The 16,201-nt window shown below is 39.1% G+C and overlaps 1 protein-coding gene and 1 long non-coding RNA gene across 3 annotated transcripts; one reads left to right on the forward strand and one right to left on the reverse strand.

Moving 5' to 3' along the window:
* Positions 1-37: 37 nt before the first annotated feature.
* On the reverse strand, positions 38-6,373 carry LOC145394387 (coiled-coil domain-containing protein 43). 2 transcript variants are annotated; one of them, XM_080268260.1, is made up of 5 exons: positions 6,185-6,373; positions 5,356-5,448; positions 4,223-4,345; positions 3,038-3,201; positions 38-2,294 (listed from the first exon to the last, which is right to left on the reverse strand). In XM_080268260.1, exons 1-5 carry the CDS (start codon positions 6,353-6,355, stop codon positions 2,216-2,218), a joined length of 630 nt encoding a protein of 209 aa, XP_080124386.1. In that variant the 5' UTR covers positions 6,356-6,373; the 3' UTR covers positions 38-2,215. The 2 variants fall into 2 exon arrangements, with proteins under 2 accessions (XP_080124386.1, XP_080124385.1); XM_080268259.1 differs by lacking the exon at positions 5,356-5,448 and having other exon boundaries at positions 6,185-6,361.
* Positions 6,374-13,651: 7,278 nt separating this feature from the next.
* LOC145394388 (uncharacterized) lies at positions 13,652-15,735 on the forward strand. Its single transcript, XR_013896408.1, has 4 exons — positions 13,652-13,790; positions 14,969-15,129; positions 15,316-15,494; positions 15,670-15,735. It is a non-coding gene; the product is annotated as an uncharacterized LOC145394388 (long non-coding RNA).
* The last annotated feature ends 466 nt before the right edge of the window (positions 15,736-16,201 follow it).

Raw genomic sequence — 16,201 nt, forward strand, 5'->3', positions numbered from 1 at the left:
AGTACTTCCCCTGGTGGCTTTAACTAAGAACTCCTTGTTGCCTCACAGGAATTGAACCCATGCATGACAAAATGGTAGTTATTCTGACAGGCATTTAACCACTATACCCTTAAGTGATGCAAATTAAAACAGGCTGTATAATTTGATAGTTCTTTATTTATTTTTTCTCATTTTGTCTTGGTTTAAAATTAGTTTCTTATGAGCTATTAATAAAAAATGTGACTATGAGATGTATATACAGTAAGTCCTCATTATAAGTCTCTCTCTACTTTTTGCCACCATGTCCACAGAATAGAAAAACTGCTGATTTAGCGTATGCTGCCTATAAACACTTCAATCTGATTAGGTATATTCTGCTTGTATGTGCTATCTCCACACAGTTTTATTCAGTTCTGGCATGCTCCTCACACTGAAGGGGTTAATGGAAGGCTGTATCTAACCCTTCTAGTCTGAAAGATCTCTAAAAAAGCAGAGTAAAATCCACTGGTGATAGCAACGAACAAAATATACTTTGCTGGACAGAAGGTGATAATGCCAACCTGCCACAAAATCCCAATTTTAAGTTCTGAATTTATAGGAAATGTTATGATATTTTGCAATACTTTTCTGATGTATAATGAGGACTGCCTGTACCGTGGAAGTATGCCTCAGTAACACACAGATGACAGAAATCTCCCTACTACCCTTCTCAAACACAGCCAGTTGTCAACGGGGTAAAATATAGTCTTTTCATGATCATCATCATCACTTTTTTTCACCTAAGGATGGGGTGAAGTAGGATCCAAAAAACAGAGAGAGAAAAAGAGTACAAAAGTGGGAGAACTACTGGCACCATGCCCAGTGAAATGGGCCAGACACTCATTCACATATCATTCATGCCCCTGGATTCCTGGCTCCACCTCACAGGTCTCACTACCTGTACATTTTCTCGTTAAGGAATGGCAAAATAGTCTGTAACAACACATATCGATGTAACCAACACAATTATACTTGCATTATAAATTACCCAAAGGAACAATAGTAGTAACACTAAAATCTTGGTTAGGACTGCTAATTATCCTTCACCCCTAAACCTCGATGTTTAAATAATATCAGAAGTTCAACAGCTATCCAGGTTTAACCCTTTAATCCACATGACATTTTATATTTTACTTTTGCTACCTCCTGGTGTTTATTCATCTCACAGGAGGGGGTCAGTGAAGGGTATATTTTTCTTCAAAAAGTCTCTCTTAAACTTAAAAAAATCATCTGGTGAGCAAAAATGAAAAAAAAAAAGGATCTGTTACTGGATTAAAGAAGTATATTTCACATTGCTCTTGTTTTAGGGGTATCAGATGCTGCTGACAAACACACAAAAAGCAGTGATATTACTCACAACTATCAAAATTATCTACCTGGTAACCCTTTTACCGGGAGAGACTTTCCTCGGCTGAATAAAACAGCTTGGCAACAGTCCGAATGAAAATCTACCTATATCTCAACCACTGCAGCGTTAAGGAACATTACAGGTTACAATGCATTTGTTCTAACCTGACGAAGATCCCTAACCCCTTCCAGCTCAGTTGATGGCCAAATGTAGTCAGACTGGAGGGTCAAAGTCACAAGTATATTACCAAGATTCATTCCTACCTCTTAACAAAGGCTCTTAGATCTTCACACAACTATGACTTTCCCTTCAAGTTGGAAATTGCCCAGTTCTGTCAGGTGAATACAAATTGACTATATTCAAGGATACTCAGCACTGCAATGAAGACTTCTGATATCAGATTTATTAAGATTATACTCTATTATGCAATGTGAGCTTGTATAATGATAAAGAGTTTGCTACAGATGAGAAATTCTGGTGCTGCCAACCAAACCTGAATATAAGAAAGACTGTCAGTGTCTGAAAGCTACTGGATGCTGTATTAATCCCTTCACCATGATATCGTTTATATCAGTGCTTGCTACTGTATCAACAAATTATTGTTTTCAGCTTTTGTGAGACCTGACAGCCTTTTCTAAGTTGAACAGAACTGTCTGGCAGCAGCAAGAACAAAAATGGAAAACACAAACCCAGGATGAGGAGGTTAGGCATTAAATTTGTGGCACTGATGAGATACTCATGAAGCATCATCTCTGACCTGGGCTTGACAACAGCACACAAGGGCACTATGAGAGGTGAAGGAAGGAAGGAAAGAACAAAGGTTTGCTACCTTGACTAACCACAGGGCCATCACCGTCGCCTCTCTCCTTTCTGTGTTCGCTTTTTCTCCTTTTCCTTACGCTCCTCATCTTTCGCCTTCTGCTTGGCTCTGAAACAGTAGAGATAGTATGAACCCTCAGCAGTCTGCCAAGGCAGAAGATACAAATATAACAGTGCATGATATAATGGAGTGTCAACTGGGAAGAAAGCCACTCGGAAAGTATGAGTTTTATCCGATGGGTATGCCGAGTATGGGAGTTAGCTACACTGCTAGACTGGGAAGTTGGTGGAAGACGTTAGGGTCACTGTTTCCTCCCATGACCATGAAAGGGCTCTGCTTTTGTGCCAAGGATGCTCTCTACAAAACATGTCTGAAAAGTGTTGAGCTGTATGATGTTGGGACTTGACCTGTAGGAGGATACATTCAGACTGAATCACAGACATGGAAATGTTGAGAGGAATGAGCTGGGTCTCAGTGAGAGACAGTATTCAGAACAGTGTGCTGTGAGGGAAATTTGGCCTAAGAAGTACCTGAGGTTCGGCAAACCTGAGCATGATCAGAGGTATGAAACGATAAAAGCCAATTCCTTATTACCCTGTTTGGGATGCAGAGGCCCAAGGCTTGACGTGTCCCAAGTAGCATGTCGTGAAAGGTAAGCCTCCAGTCACCTTTGGAAGATTTGAGGCACTTTGTGTAAGATATAACTGTCACCCCAACTCAAATATTTTACCATTAGACTACCTGGCACACATTCAGAACATTATTGTGAGCACTGTAAATCATACTCACAAAAGTAACTAAATATTCTCAATCAAGCTGATATACAGATATCCAAATTAAACACCTCTTACCTGTCTTCTTTGTCCTTTTCCCTCTTACGCTGAGATTCCTCCTTATCCTTCTCTCTCTTTTCCCGTTCGGCTCGCACCACCTCTTCTGCATTAGTGTTACGAGGTGCCACCGCTCCTGCAGCTGCCCCCTCCTCATCACTCTCTGTACATTCACCATCAGACACCTGAAAGAGATGGCTTAGTTCATTATAAACCTATGCCCATGCCTGGAACATCAGGCAGGTCACTTCTGTGGTGAAATAAAGTGGTGCTACTTAGCCCGTCAGAACCCAGAAAACATTCCATGAATTCAGAATGTTTTCCATCTCTTTACTAGTTTTTTGGAAATTGTGATGCCCAAGATCACTCTGAATGTGTACAGAACAGCTGGTCACCTATGTCAGATATGGCCATGCTAGCCACTATAGTACAACCAGACATCTACCAGTAACTCATTTACAAATTACCTCAAGCTTAGTGCACCAATCTCATTAATTTATCCATATATTCCTACCCTGACCACACCAATCTATCCATCTGCACACAAATCTCTCACCTGGCTTCGTCTGTTTCTCCTTCCATTGCAAAACTTTCCATACTGTATCTATCATTCCTCTTCCCTGTCCAACCAACAATCCCTCCCTCCCTACTCTCATCCACCAATCCCATTATCAACTTGCTCATAACTCAACTTTACCATCTCACACCTTCACAGCACACAACTCCTCTCCCCACCACATAGGCTAATACACATATCCATAACCATGCCATTCCCCTCCTCTATACCCCCCCATCCCTTTTCAACACTCATATACTGTATCCATCCCCTATCAACAACACATAATACAGTACCCCTATCCCTCACCCCATCAAATTTACTTATTCCTCTGCTCTATCCATCTCCTCCCCTTGTAATCTCAATTCTCCCCAGTTCATCGTATGTTCTTAACCTCAGTACAAATCCTTTTAATTAGACAATGTATATTTTTGCTTCATACTTCATGATATTCTACTTCCTGGTCTCCTTGAACAGGGGTTAATAAAATATACAAACTAATCAAGTTCATCCTAAGCTGCATAGTGGTATTGGGACACAGGAGAAATAAAAGTAAAAAATAACCTCTAGAAGAAAGGATTTTATCAACTTACTCCCTTGCTTCCCTCCCCCTCCCCCTCCCCTCCCTTCACATCCTTGACCACACTGACCTCTGCATACTGGGCAAGAATGGCACTCTTGAGGTTGTGGTGTTCCTGGGAGTGGGTGCGGGCGGTCACCACACACGCTGCCTGCTCCTCCATGATCTTTGCTAGTCTCTCATCGACATCCACCTAATTACAATAAGGTACAGTATTAGAGCTATACAGAACTCTTATTACTAATACAAAACCATTCCTCAGGTTTTGACAAGGGATGCAGCCAGTATGCCACTTGCTAGACCAAAAGCCACCTAACCACAGCAATTTATAAGCTGACTTAAAAAGCAGGATTTCAGGTCATTTATTTTGTATATAAAGGCTCCAATGCATGGGAAAAATTTAAAATGACATACTGAATGGGGTAAATGAAATGTATGACACACTGACAATCAAATGACTAATCATCATCTTGGGACGGGGTTAGGTTTGAGCCAGAAAAAAAGGTGTGAAAAAAATAAATAAATAAAATAACAGCATGCCCAGTTAAACTAATAAATAAAGTAAACTCTTTTTACTTTGTTCCTGAGATACAAATGCAGTAAAATACTGAAAACACTTGCATACGAGAACCATGCTATGTCACTAAATAATATACTGTACTTCCATTCTTTAAATTCTTAATGAGCTAAACCTCTTCACTGCATAAAAATACAGCTACATATTACATCCACCATATGATTTTGAGAACAGAATAATGGGAAATGTGAATATTAGGAGAGCAGAACACAGAGCCTACTGTTACAAGAAAATCAGTCGTCTAGCTCTATATACGAGTATGATTGGTATTTTCCTTCAGATGAGCCCATCACTGAATGCCATATTAAAAAGCATTTCAGTGTTTCATATGGAGTTACTTTAGAATTACAGTACCAGTAACATTTTTCTTCCCTTAAGTTGCTGGTGATTCATTATACTGAAATTCTGAACTAAGAAATGGGTGTTCTTTGTCTTTTTACCCCTGAATCACAAAACGGATCCATGTTCCACTTTAAATAGCATTCTGTCTAGACACATCCTAGAGTCAGACTTTGAGTGAGAATTGCATCTGACATCATCAGCCCAGCACTGATTTCACATTGCATACCATAATTCTGAACACTCTAATTCTCTACTGTGATCAGCATTAGCTGGAGAAGACTGACCTTATCAGTTGCCTCCTCTGATTTGGAGCTGTTGCTCTCCTTCAATGTCCATTTCTGAAGGATATCTTGGCACAGGTCTTCAATACCATTCTCCTGCAGGGACAGGTATATTAATCGGCAAATCAATTCTGATGACACATACATACTGTAATCAGTTGTTTTTCTTTAACATGCATCTAATTCAGGACATACTGGTATCGTACTACATCTACTGTATGTCTAATAAAAGTCCAACAGTTCTTTCAATTCTGTCCCAGAGGAATTTCTGAAAACTATATCGGAAATTGTCTGGCATTTTGTCGGTTTAATTTTTCCAATTTCCTCTGCAAAGCTGATAACACTGTACCTGGTAGTATCGAATTAAATGTACCAATTTAATGTTGAAAGAAGACAAAGCAATGCATAACAGTTCAATCCTAGACTATTACAGATCTCTGTGCAATTTACTTTTTGTTGTGAACTGGACCCACTGCCACCACAGGCTCCAGTGAAATTTTAATAATTAAACCAATGAGTAAGGCTGCAGTCCTTTATCAGATACTCAATAATGACAATTTATACACAGCATTGTACGTACTAAATAAAACAATCGAAAGTTAACATACTAAAATACAATAGAAATATTTATTACTCTAACCCTCCTTTGCCCCTACTCCATGCTTTATTTTCAGATATGGTAGCCCAAATAAAAGCGGAACAAAGAACGAAAACCATAAAATCAAATAACCTTCATATATAAATCTTTAGACCACATATAAATCAATCTTTATGGTGAAAGATCTTGCTAAAATATGAAAAAACAGAAGCTACAGTCAAGTCTCTGACTCACCGTTATCTCTGCCAAGATACCCTGCAAGGCCTCCAGCTTCTCCTCAGTGTTCTCGTCCCCTTCCAAAATGCCTTTAATATACGGGCTAAAGACCTCATCGTCAGTACTGAGGGCCACCAGCGTATCCCTCAGCCAGGAATCAAAATCCCATGCTGCCGGAGCCTCGGCCATATTTTGTTTTGGTCCTCCCCCGCATGGATAGTCTCACTCTCTGGGACAACCTCTGATGGGACGAAAAAGTGAGAATTGATTGATTGATTGATAATATTTATTGTAAGAAGGTACAGGGTACTTATACGACAAAAGGACGTGGCAGACCTTACCATGATACCTATAGCCATTACTGAAAATATACCTATGAAGCTAATTTGCCGACTTTCCTCAGTTTGCAATAGTAATGGTAATAGCAATGATAATGATGGCAGTAGTAGCTTCTGAACGTGTAATTATGTGGAGTGCATGAATGAAAGTTGCCCTTCTGCAGTTCCCCATCCTCCTTCGTGGATATAATGATGTAGCAGGTATATACTCCTTGAACTTTTAAGAGCATTATGAATGTAGGGGATACATGGCGTCTGGCAATGAATGAATGAATGAAAATGAATGTAGGTGCCAAGGGTTAGGCTATACCACGATATATAGCCGTCTATTTATCGTGAGCTATACCTAGCACTATTAGAGTCTAACCAGACCTTGAATTTCAGCTCATATGGGTCACACCCGGTTGGAGCACCTTAACCCGGACCACAGGACATCCAAGTTGGCAAGTTAGTGATTTTTTTTTTTTTCTCTCTCTCTCTCTAAGCCTTTTTTCTCTTAAAATCTATAAAGCCTAGTAAAATCGTCAGGATACAGGCCTAGCAAAAACATACAAGCATCCATACTATGTGCCTAAAACTTACATTACAATCTTTCATCCGGCCTACAATTGCAATCTCTATCTTGATTGCTTAGCTGTACCAACTGAACACTAGAATAGAATAGTCAGAAAGAGGTGTTACGGTTTTATTCTGCTGCTAATCAGTGTGAAATACGGTACTAAAGGACGAAATTCTGGGCTAGTTTAAGGAGAAAATGATACGAGTCCATGTTGTTTAAGACCTTTTACACAAGTTGTATGAGATTAGATAATTTCTAGAACAATAAAGAGGAATGTAGAAGAGAAAGATATGTTCGAAAGCTCAACGAAGTGTGTGTGTTCAGCATCCGTGGGTTGGCGATCAAGAACATGAAGTGTATAATGAAATCCTACATAAAATACGAACACTGGGTTATTTCAGCATTTATTGAGCAGATCTAATTCATATAAATCATTCTTTAAATTTCACAATAACTTATATGTGTTTCTGAATAATAATATGGACTTGCAGCGATGTGAATTCCATGTATATTCTTTTTTAATGTCTTGAATCATCATTGGAACCAGGAGCACGGAGGAGGACAGGTGAGTGGTGGAATTTTGGGTGTCTTACTTGGTTGATTTTTACTGATTTGTTAAAACAAATGGAGGATTCCGAGGATAACCCAAGAATTCGAATACATTGTGGTGATTATAAGCTGTATGAAGCATGCATTGAGCAATGGATCAGGGAAATGTTATGAGATGAACTTGTCACCTGGTCGAGGATGACAACCTGGCGACAATGGCTGGTGATGCTGCATTGGAAGTATCCTCGGGAGCTCCAATCTTGGCCCTAAGTCAATATCATATTGACTTCCGATGCTCGCGAAAATGGGTATCAGCATGATAGTCAATATACGATATCAAGATTAGTCAAAATATCTTGACAACCGCGAAAACGCGGCTGGGTTCCGAGACCGGGTAAGCTTTCGCTTGTCAGTCGTCCTGCCTCGGCTTCACAAACTTCCTTGAAGTTCCTCCACCAGTGCCGATCTTGATAGAGCTGCTGTTCCTCCACCTCCTCCATTTGTGGTCCCATCTTTTGCACTGCGTTTTTGATATTATCTCTCCATGTGGTTCTAGGTCTTCCAGGTGTCTACTCATAGTTCTGTATCTCTTTGGTTAGCGTTGTTCTCTCATATCGCAGTTGCCTTCTCGCCACCGTCCACATAGCCTATGCATGCGTTCAACTCCAAGAGAAATTTTTATTCTTTCGTTCCTGATTTTATCCACTCTTGTAACTCCAATAGTTAGTCGTGAGACTTTCATTTCACATGCTTGGAACTTACTTTTAGTCTTGCTGATAAGAGCTTCACGGCTGTAAGTCAAGATTGAGATAGAAGTGTAGATGCTTGTCTTTGCTTTGAGAGGTACATTTTGTCTTTAAGGAGTGGGTATAATAAATGGAAAGAGTTGTTAAATTTGCTGTTTCTGTTGTGTAGCTTCAGGGACATATCGTTTTCTTTGCCAAAGACAACTCCAAGATATTTAAAAGTCTCTGATTGCTTTAGAATATGGCCTTCCAAGGTGAAGTTCATTATGACTTCTGATTAGGTTCTGCTGATGTTCATCCCATTTGCGACCGGTTCCTCATCCCATACATCTATGAGTTGCTGTAGGGTTTTCTTCGATAATGTCAGAGCAAGGTCGTTAGCATAGCCACAGATTTCCCCATCCAAGTTAAGTTGTTCATTGTTACGGCTGCAATAATCCATGAAAAGAATGAACAATAAGGGCAACAACTCACTTCCTTGCTTAACTCCTGGTGCTACACCAAATCAATTTTGGTTTGGCTGTTACGTTTTGACCCTATATTTGTTGTCTACGTATGTACGTCTAATGGCATTGCAAATATTTGCAAGGATGACATATTCCTCCTTTGCTAAGATGTTCCATAGGATTCTCCGCACCTTGTCTAAAGCCTTTCAAGGTCTAGAAAGGCTATACGGTACGGGTTCTTTTTCCAATCCCAGTTTTTCTCATATATATCTTTAAGCTGTAGATGAGGTTAGGCTACTCATAGATCTGCCTGGTTGGCATCCATGCTGTCATTCTCATATCCTTCACCAATCCTCCCAGTCTTCTCTCTTTGTCATATGGGGCATAAGAGCAGTTCCTCTGTAGTTTTGGCAGTATTTCTTGTCGCCATTTTTGTGAACTGGACAGAGTAAGGATTTATGCCAATCGTCTGAGTCATCCCTGCATCCCGGCACGTATCAAAATCCCTCCTCTCCGATGTTATTGAGAATTTCAGTTGGTACCGTAATTCATCCTCGCCAGGGCCTTACCATTCTTCATATTCTTTAGGACTGCTTTAACTTCACTGATGGTAAATTGATTGATTTGACTGCGTGCTCAAGGTCATCATCAGGGTCATTTGGCACATTTAGTAGTGTTTCCAAGTGGTCCCTCCGTCTCCATCTCTTCAGGATCAGTAAGGATGTTCGTGCCATTTTAATCTTTAATGGCAGAGGTTGGGGGTGAAGATTTTTTTTTTTTTTTTTTTACACAGGTTGTAGATCAGCTTTCGGGTGCCGAGTAGGGATTTCTCTCCCGACTCTTTGCCGTGCTTGCTGTTCAGCATCTTTTTGCTCTCTCTGGCAGTTGCCTATAGTGGCCTCTTCGTATATGTGTGTTGTGCTGCCTTTTGGTCTTCATCCATCTTCAGAAAGTAGTCATTTTTTGTAGAAACTGCAGGTTTAACCTCGTCTGTCCACCATGGTGTTTGCTTTTTTCTTGCCATAAGATGATGGTTGCCTCTGCAGCTTCTTTCACTACAGTCAGAAAGTTTTTCCAACTATCCTCTGCTATGCACATCATGCTATGAATCTTTCAATTACCTCTGTACTAGCGGGATCTTTTATTTTCAACAAGGAATCTTTTACTCGCCACGCTTCTGAATGGTTTCGGTGTGGAGATATGCATTTTTGCAAGCACTAAACGATGGTCAGCATCTCCCGAGATTGACGGTATACCTGTACTTTTGACGTCTTGGAAGATCTTATTAAATTTTAATGTCAGGTGCATCATTGACATACCAGTATATTAATTATTTAACAAGTATACTAGTTTTTGAGTTATAAAAGCGATGGTAGTTTATTGTTTATATAATAAATGTAAAATGTAGCGTCAAATGGTCAGAATTAATGGAAAAAGTATAAATATATTGAAATGCGAATCAGACGATGTACGATGACTTTCATCCTTTAAAGTTTGGCTGCATACGAGACATTTGCATAACCTTAAAATAAATGCATGTTTGATCTTTATGCGCCTAGTGATATAAGTGTGTGAAACATTTACATTTGGTGGGGGGGATCAAAGCGGATAAACAAGGGTCCAACTCCGCAGAGATGAAGTGGAAACATTTCCTAATCGGCTTAGCCCTTTCTTATAAAACAAATTCCAACATTGGTTTTGAATTTTTTTTGCGTGTTCAGACAACTTACGAAAGAATACCAAAATTCCTATGTATAACGGAGGGATTAGAGAGGAGATTCCGATCCTTTCTGAGACTCGAGTGTGATCGTCTTTTCGGTGGAAATATAGATACCTCAAATAAACAGAAAGGACATGTTCTATAACGCCGGTGAATTTCACGTGGATACACACTGGACGGTTGCTTTTTCGTATTATGGGAGACGCAGACACCATTATATTAAGGTAGGTCATGTGTTGTGATTATGTGACTAAGAGAATGGCTGGAAGTAAGTTGTATCCCCCAATCCCGAGTCTGTCGGGGGGCCCCCTAGGCTGGCATTAGTCTATTTAAAATTGGTAGTATGAGATGAATGCATTTATTTGGGTGCACTGCATCAGAGAATTCTTGCACTGGCAAGATGATCAAAATTAGGCATGAGATAAATATGGTGTAAGAAGTAAAGATACCCGTTGAGGGCCAAAGGCTGGTGGGAACTAGGAACAATAGGCTATACAAGGTTGTAGGACAATTTACTGTCAGGACTTTGCCATTTGGATGATTCCCCTTCATTTATTTACATGTCAGTTTATGTAGGTAGTATACTAGTTTTTGAGTTCTATTAGGTTTAAAAGTGATGGTGGTTAATTATTTGTATAATAAATTTAAAATGTAGCATCAAATAGTCAGTATTGACAGAAAAAATATAAAATATATTAAAACACGAATCAGGTGATGTACGATGTTTCCCGTCATTGTTTAACGTCAGGCTACATACCAGACATTAGCATTGTATGTGATTGCCTGATAACCTTAAGTGAATGATCGATATACATTAAAGTTATATGAATGCTTTATAGATATTACGTGTATATAAATAAGTTTGAGGTGCTCAGACTCACTATACCACTAAATTATAATAAGCTTCACCAAATGTCACTGCTTGTGCTGAGTAGAGCCTGAGCTAAGCCCAACAGAAATATTATCAACAGCAGTGAGAATTGATGGAATTATTTTCGTATTTCTGAATTGTTGCATGACCTTGCAGGATGATCCATGCTATACAGCTCATATAACTGTGCCTACAAGTTCTGTGACAAGACAGTGGTGGTAAAGAAAATAATAATTTTAAAAAGCAGTCCCCTGCCAGGAAAACTTGATTTTATTTGAAATTAACTGGAATAACTGTGGCAGAACACTCACAGTTTAGGAACAGATATGAAAATTTTATTGGAAAGGATGTAAACATAGTGTACTGTAAAAGTGAAACCTGGAAAAAAGAAAGTTCATACTTCTGTCACAAAAGAAATACTGACTGGGACGATGTTACTCCCTCCCTTTTACCCTTTCTTATTTACAACTGCGTCATATAAGTCATTAGTCCTAGAGATGATTTCATTTAATTTAGGCAAGTGTTTAAGCTTGCCTCATGAGTTCAGAAGATGCCTCCTCATAGTGTACATTAATACGCCTGCTGTACTTCGCTACACTTCACACACAGTTGATCAGTCCATTTATTAAGTCATGCAACAACAATTAGTCCATATTCAGTATGATTCACTTACCAGTAATTACTGACCGAGAAAGACATGGGACGAGGTCATTAAGTGTGACCTTAGGGTTAAGGGACTGAACAGGGAGGCTGCAATGGATCGTGCAGCGTGGAGAGCCGCCATTAGGTGACCAAGGCCGACACATGCAAGCATGTTGGAGCCTTTAAAAACACAACGAAATTATCTACTGACATGGGTGTGTGTGTGTGTATTTACAGGTATGACTTGATATACAGTACCCTGGTTTAACGACTGGGGTAGGAATACCACCGTACCCCACTTAATGATGGCCAGACCCCAAGTTAGTTTTTTTTTTTTTTTTTTTTTTTTTTTTTTAAATACTGATTTTGGTGGTATTTTAAACTTAAATTGTGCATTTAGGTTGATTTATAAATTGTTTTTAGACTTAGAGTAATGTGTTTTAGCCATAGATGGGGTGAACAGCATCATTTTGGGTTATAGTTTACTAGGCTTGATTTTTTCCAGCCTTATATTTGGCGATTTTCAGATTTTATTTGTTGGTTTTAGTGAGTTATTTACAGGTGTTAAGCTTAGGTTAGCTTCTTTTACAGCTGTTAGGCCATATAGATCAGCTCTAAACTTGTTTTTGGGCTCATTTGGGTGGGTTTTGGACTTGGTTAGAAGGGGAAATCAGAGGCTGAAAAATGCATCTCCTTACATGTTAAAACTACGGTATCCGGATATATGATACTTCGCCTGACTATGGGCTTTCACTTAACCACTTCGTTAAACTGGGGTATTACTGTATATATGCTGGCTTTTGTATGCCACTAAAAGGGATAATTATTGGTGTTATGTGTCTTTGAGAAGGATGGGGCAGGCTAATGAAAATAATGGAATCTCTTCCTTCTGCCACTGGCTAATTATCCATTGGTCCAGATAAGCTCGGTCACTTTGCCAGCACGTATGGTAACATCTGTTGAGGCTCAACCATACCTTTCTCCACGGTTATGTCAGGTATGGTCAGTCAGACGCAAGACATCAGATATTGTCATTTAAGATAAATGTATACCGGTGTTTGTATCTCTTCAAGTTCGTTTTAAAATATAGCTACCCAGGATGTTGTGGTACCAATAAAGATAAATGAAGACAGCTATGGGTGACCCCAGAATACTGTATAATTCAAAGTTGACTGCAGAGAGGCAGAAACAAGTAAATTATTGATCAAACATGCACCTTATAAATAATATCCAAAGCCTACACCATTGAATGAACATAAGCCTTAATAGTTCTCATTGAAAATTAATTATTACAGTATTAATTAATTGATATTAAGTACCGGTATATTAATTTATAGAATGACGGGGAATTGTCCAGGGTGCGAATTGTCCTGACAGGAAATTGTCCACGTTTTGATGGCTAATTGTCCAGGAACCCTGTACTGTACAATACCCATAGCCTATTCTTTTAGTCTTTCGTGAAGACCAAATTCCATTTTTTCCTTTTGTCCAGGAACCCTATGATGTACAATACCCCATAGCATATTCTTTTAGCCTTTCACAAAGACCAAATTCCATTTTTTCTTTTTGGCAGAATGTTCTGAGTACGTGCCTCTTCAAAAGCCACACCTCAGTGAACCAACGATGACCTTCACATGAAGACCTCTGGCCGATACTCAGAACCGTTCACTAGGATGGGCCGTGCAGTGTAGTGAAGGATTTTATCACTTCTTTAAGGCATGGCAGTGCCTGTGCATTTCTTCTTGTTGAGATGGTAATGAGTTTGTTTTTCTGCTCTTTCTTGTTATTTTTCTTATGTATGCCACATACTGTAGTGTTAACATCCTCCATAACTTCCTGACCTCGTTATTGTAGGATTTTAATTCCCCTGGGAATAAATTTTTATTTTCAGGCAAACAATTTTGTTGATAAAAGAAGGGTTTTCTGATTATTTTTTGTGGTTCATTTAATTTTGACTCATTTCTTTCGGAAATGCCAAGTTTCTGTTTTTCCTGCCTCCTCCATCCCTCTTTGTATGTGGGAACCCATGCAAAGAAAAGCATTTTCACTGGAAAATGATGGTTAATATCAAATGAATTGCATATCAAATAAAAAAAACCATGTTTTATAACCTAACCACATCTAACTTCACCTAAGTGGGTGCCTTTGCTTCTCAGACCCCCCAAAGCATTAATTTAACCTCATCTAACCCAGTCAGACTGCATGGAAGAAAAATGAGACAATGAAGTTGGCACTTTCAGGCATTTATTTAACTTCATCAAACTAAGGAATTGGTAAAACAAAAGGTTGTTGCTACTGATGAGAGGAACCCGTAGAAAATATGAAACTGTATTCCCTGTGTTTGCGAATTAGTATAAGAAATACAACACACCCTCGTTATACAGCCACTGTAGTGTACAGTACAGTCATTTTTGTTAGATCAATAAGAATTTACTTTTTTTTTTATTTTTATTTTTTTTATAGTCACAGTGATGCCTGATTTCTTGTTACCAGTACCATTATGTGATCTTTTCCTGCTTATGTGATTATGATACAAAATTCTGTAAACAATTGGTTTTTAAAAACCCATCGCAGTCATAAAATGAGGGTGTGCTGTACCCAACATAGAGTCACAGGAATTAGCAAGTGGGTAAGCAGGTGAATATCCAACAGTGAAAACAGTAGAACTAAATTAGTTTCAAGAAAAGTTGTATATTAATTTTATTTAATAAAAACCAAGAAACAGTGTGCATCAAAATGTGTGCTGAGTGAAAAATGGTATTCTTGCCAGCAAAGTAGGAGAATTCACTATCTAACCAAATCTCTCCCAGTAAATAGTACCAAAATATTAGAGTTTTACACTATTTTTTTTAGTACTTGCATAATATGTGAACAGCAACTCTAGATATATGTGCACATGGCACGTTTTCCTTAGATTGATCCTTTTCACAGGCTGGTACCTGAGAGCATCAACCTGGGAAGGAAGGCACCACGAAGAAGGCTGCAAATCTTGGCTGAACTATGTCAGTCATTTTTGTCATGAGATACTGAATGGAGGAAGAGTCGTTGGCTTGACACTTGCATGAGGGAACCTTCGTGGATGGAGTGAGAAGGTGAGTGAAGTTTACACCCCACAGCATTTACCCTGAGTAAGTGAGTGGGAATTGCAAGGCTTCAGGAATGAAAATATTGATGGTAATGACTTTGGTATTTTCCTTTTCCTGGATCATAATTGCTCCTTGGATAATAGTGAAAATAGAATTGAAGATAATGATACTGATAATGGTTTTTGTTGGCAGTGGATCCCAATTCTCATCTGGCCATCTTGTTCTGACTTCAAGATTTGCTGGGATTTGATGGAACATGCTGACAGCCAGTACATCAGAGTGGAAGAAGATAGGAGAAATGTTTATTCTGCGATGGACTAACTTGGGCTGCTGCTGCTGTTGCTGATGGACGGAATGCAAAAAATCTATCAGTACTAAAACCATCTGCATCCATCTGTCTCACTGTGAACCATCTGCATCCGTTTATCTCATGATAATTTCTTCTGCATTTTCCATTTTGTGGATCATAACTACTCCATGTGTAATAGTGAGAATAGAATTGAAGATAATGATGATGTTGATACTGATAATGATTTTTGTCGGCAGATGGAGAAGTGGATCCCAAATCTCATCTTGTCATGTTGTTCAGGCTTCAAGATTCATTGAGATTTGACGGAACACGCTGACAGCCTATACATCAGAGTGGAAGAAGATAGGAGAAACCCTAATTCTGCAATGGACTACCTTGAGCTGCTGCTGCTGCTTCTGATGGATGAAATTGCAAGAAATTATCAGCACTAAAACGATCTGCATCCATTCATCTCGCTGTGACATTAAAGGTAAACCAGATTTCTTTTTCATATGCTGTGTAGGTGCAGGCATGGTCAGTCAGCTACACCCCATTTTTTATACACAAGGTATATATGTCACTCTAGCAAGGACCCATGTAGTACGTCAGTTTAGCACCCTAAGAATATTGAGGCATAAGGTTCTTCATTAGATTAGTAAAGGCCCATATGATCCCACGTGCCTGATGTTTCTGTATGTGTTAGAATTAAGGTCATTTTTCTCGGTTGCACAGGAGTTTTCGTCGCATCTCTCCTTTAGTGATATACTCTTTGCATACTACATGATAACA

This window comes from Coenobita brevimanus, chromosome 27, assembly GCF_032717465.1.
Source record: "Coenobita brevimanus isolate Jiangsu-jjx chromosome 27, ASM3271746v2, whole genome shotgun sequence".
In the NCBI taxonomy this organism is placed as follows: Eukaryota; Metazoa; Arthropoda; class Malacostraca; order Decapoda; family Coenobitidae; genus Coenobita; species Coenobita brevimanus.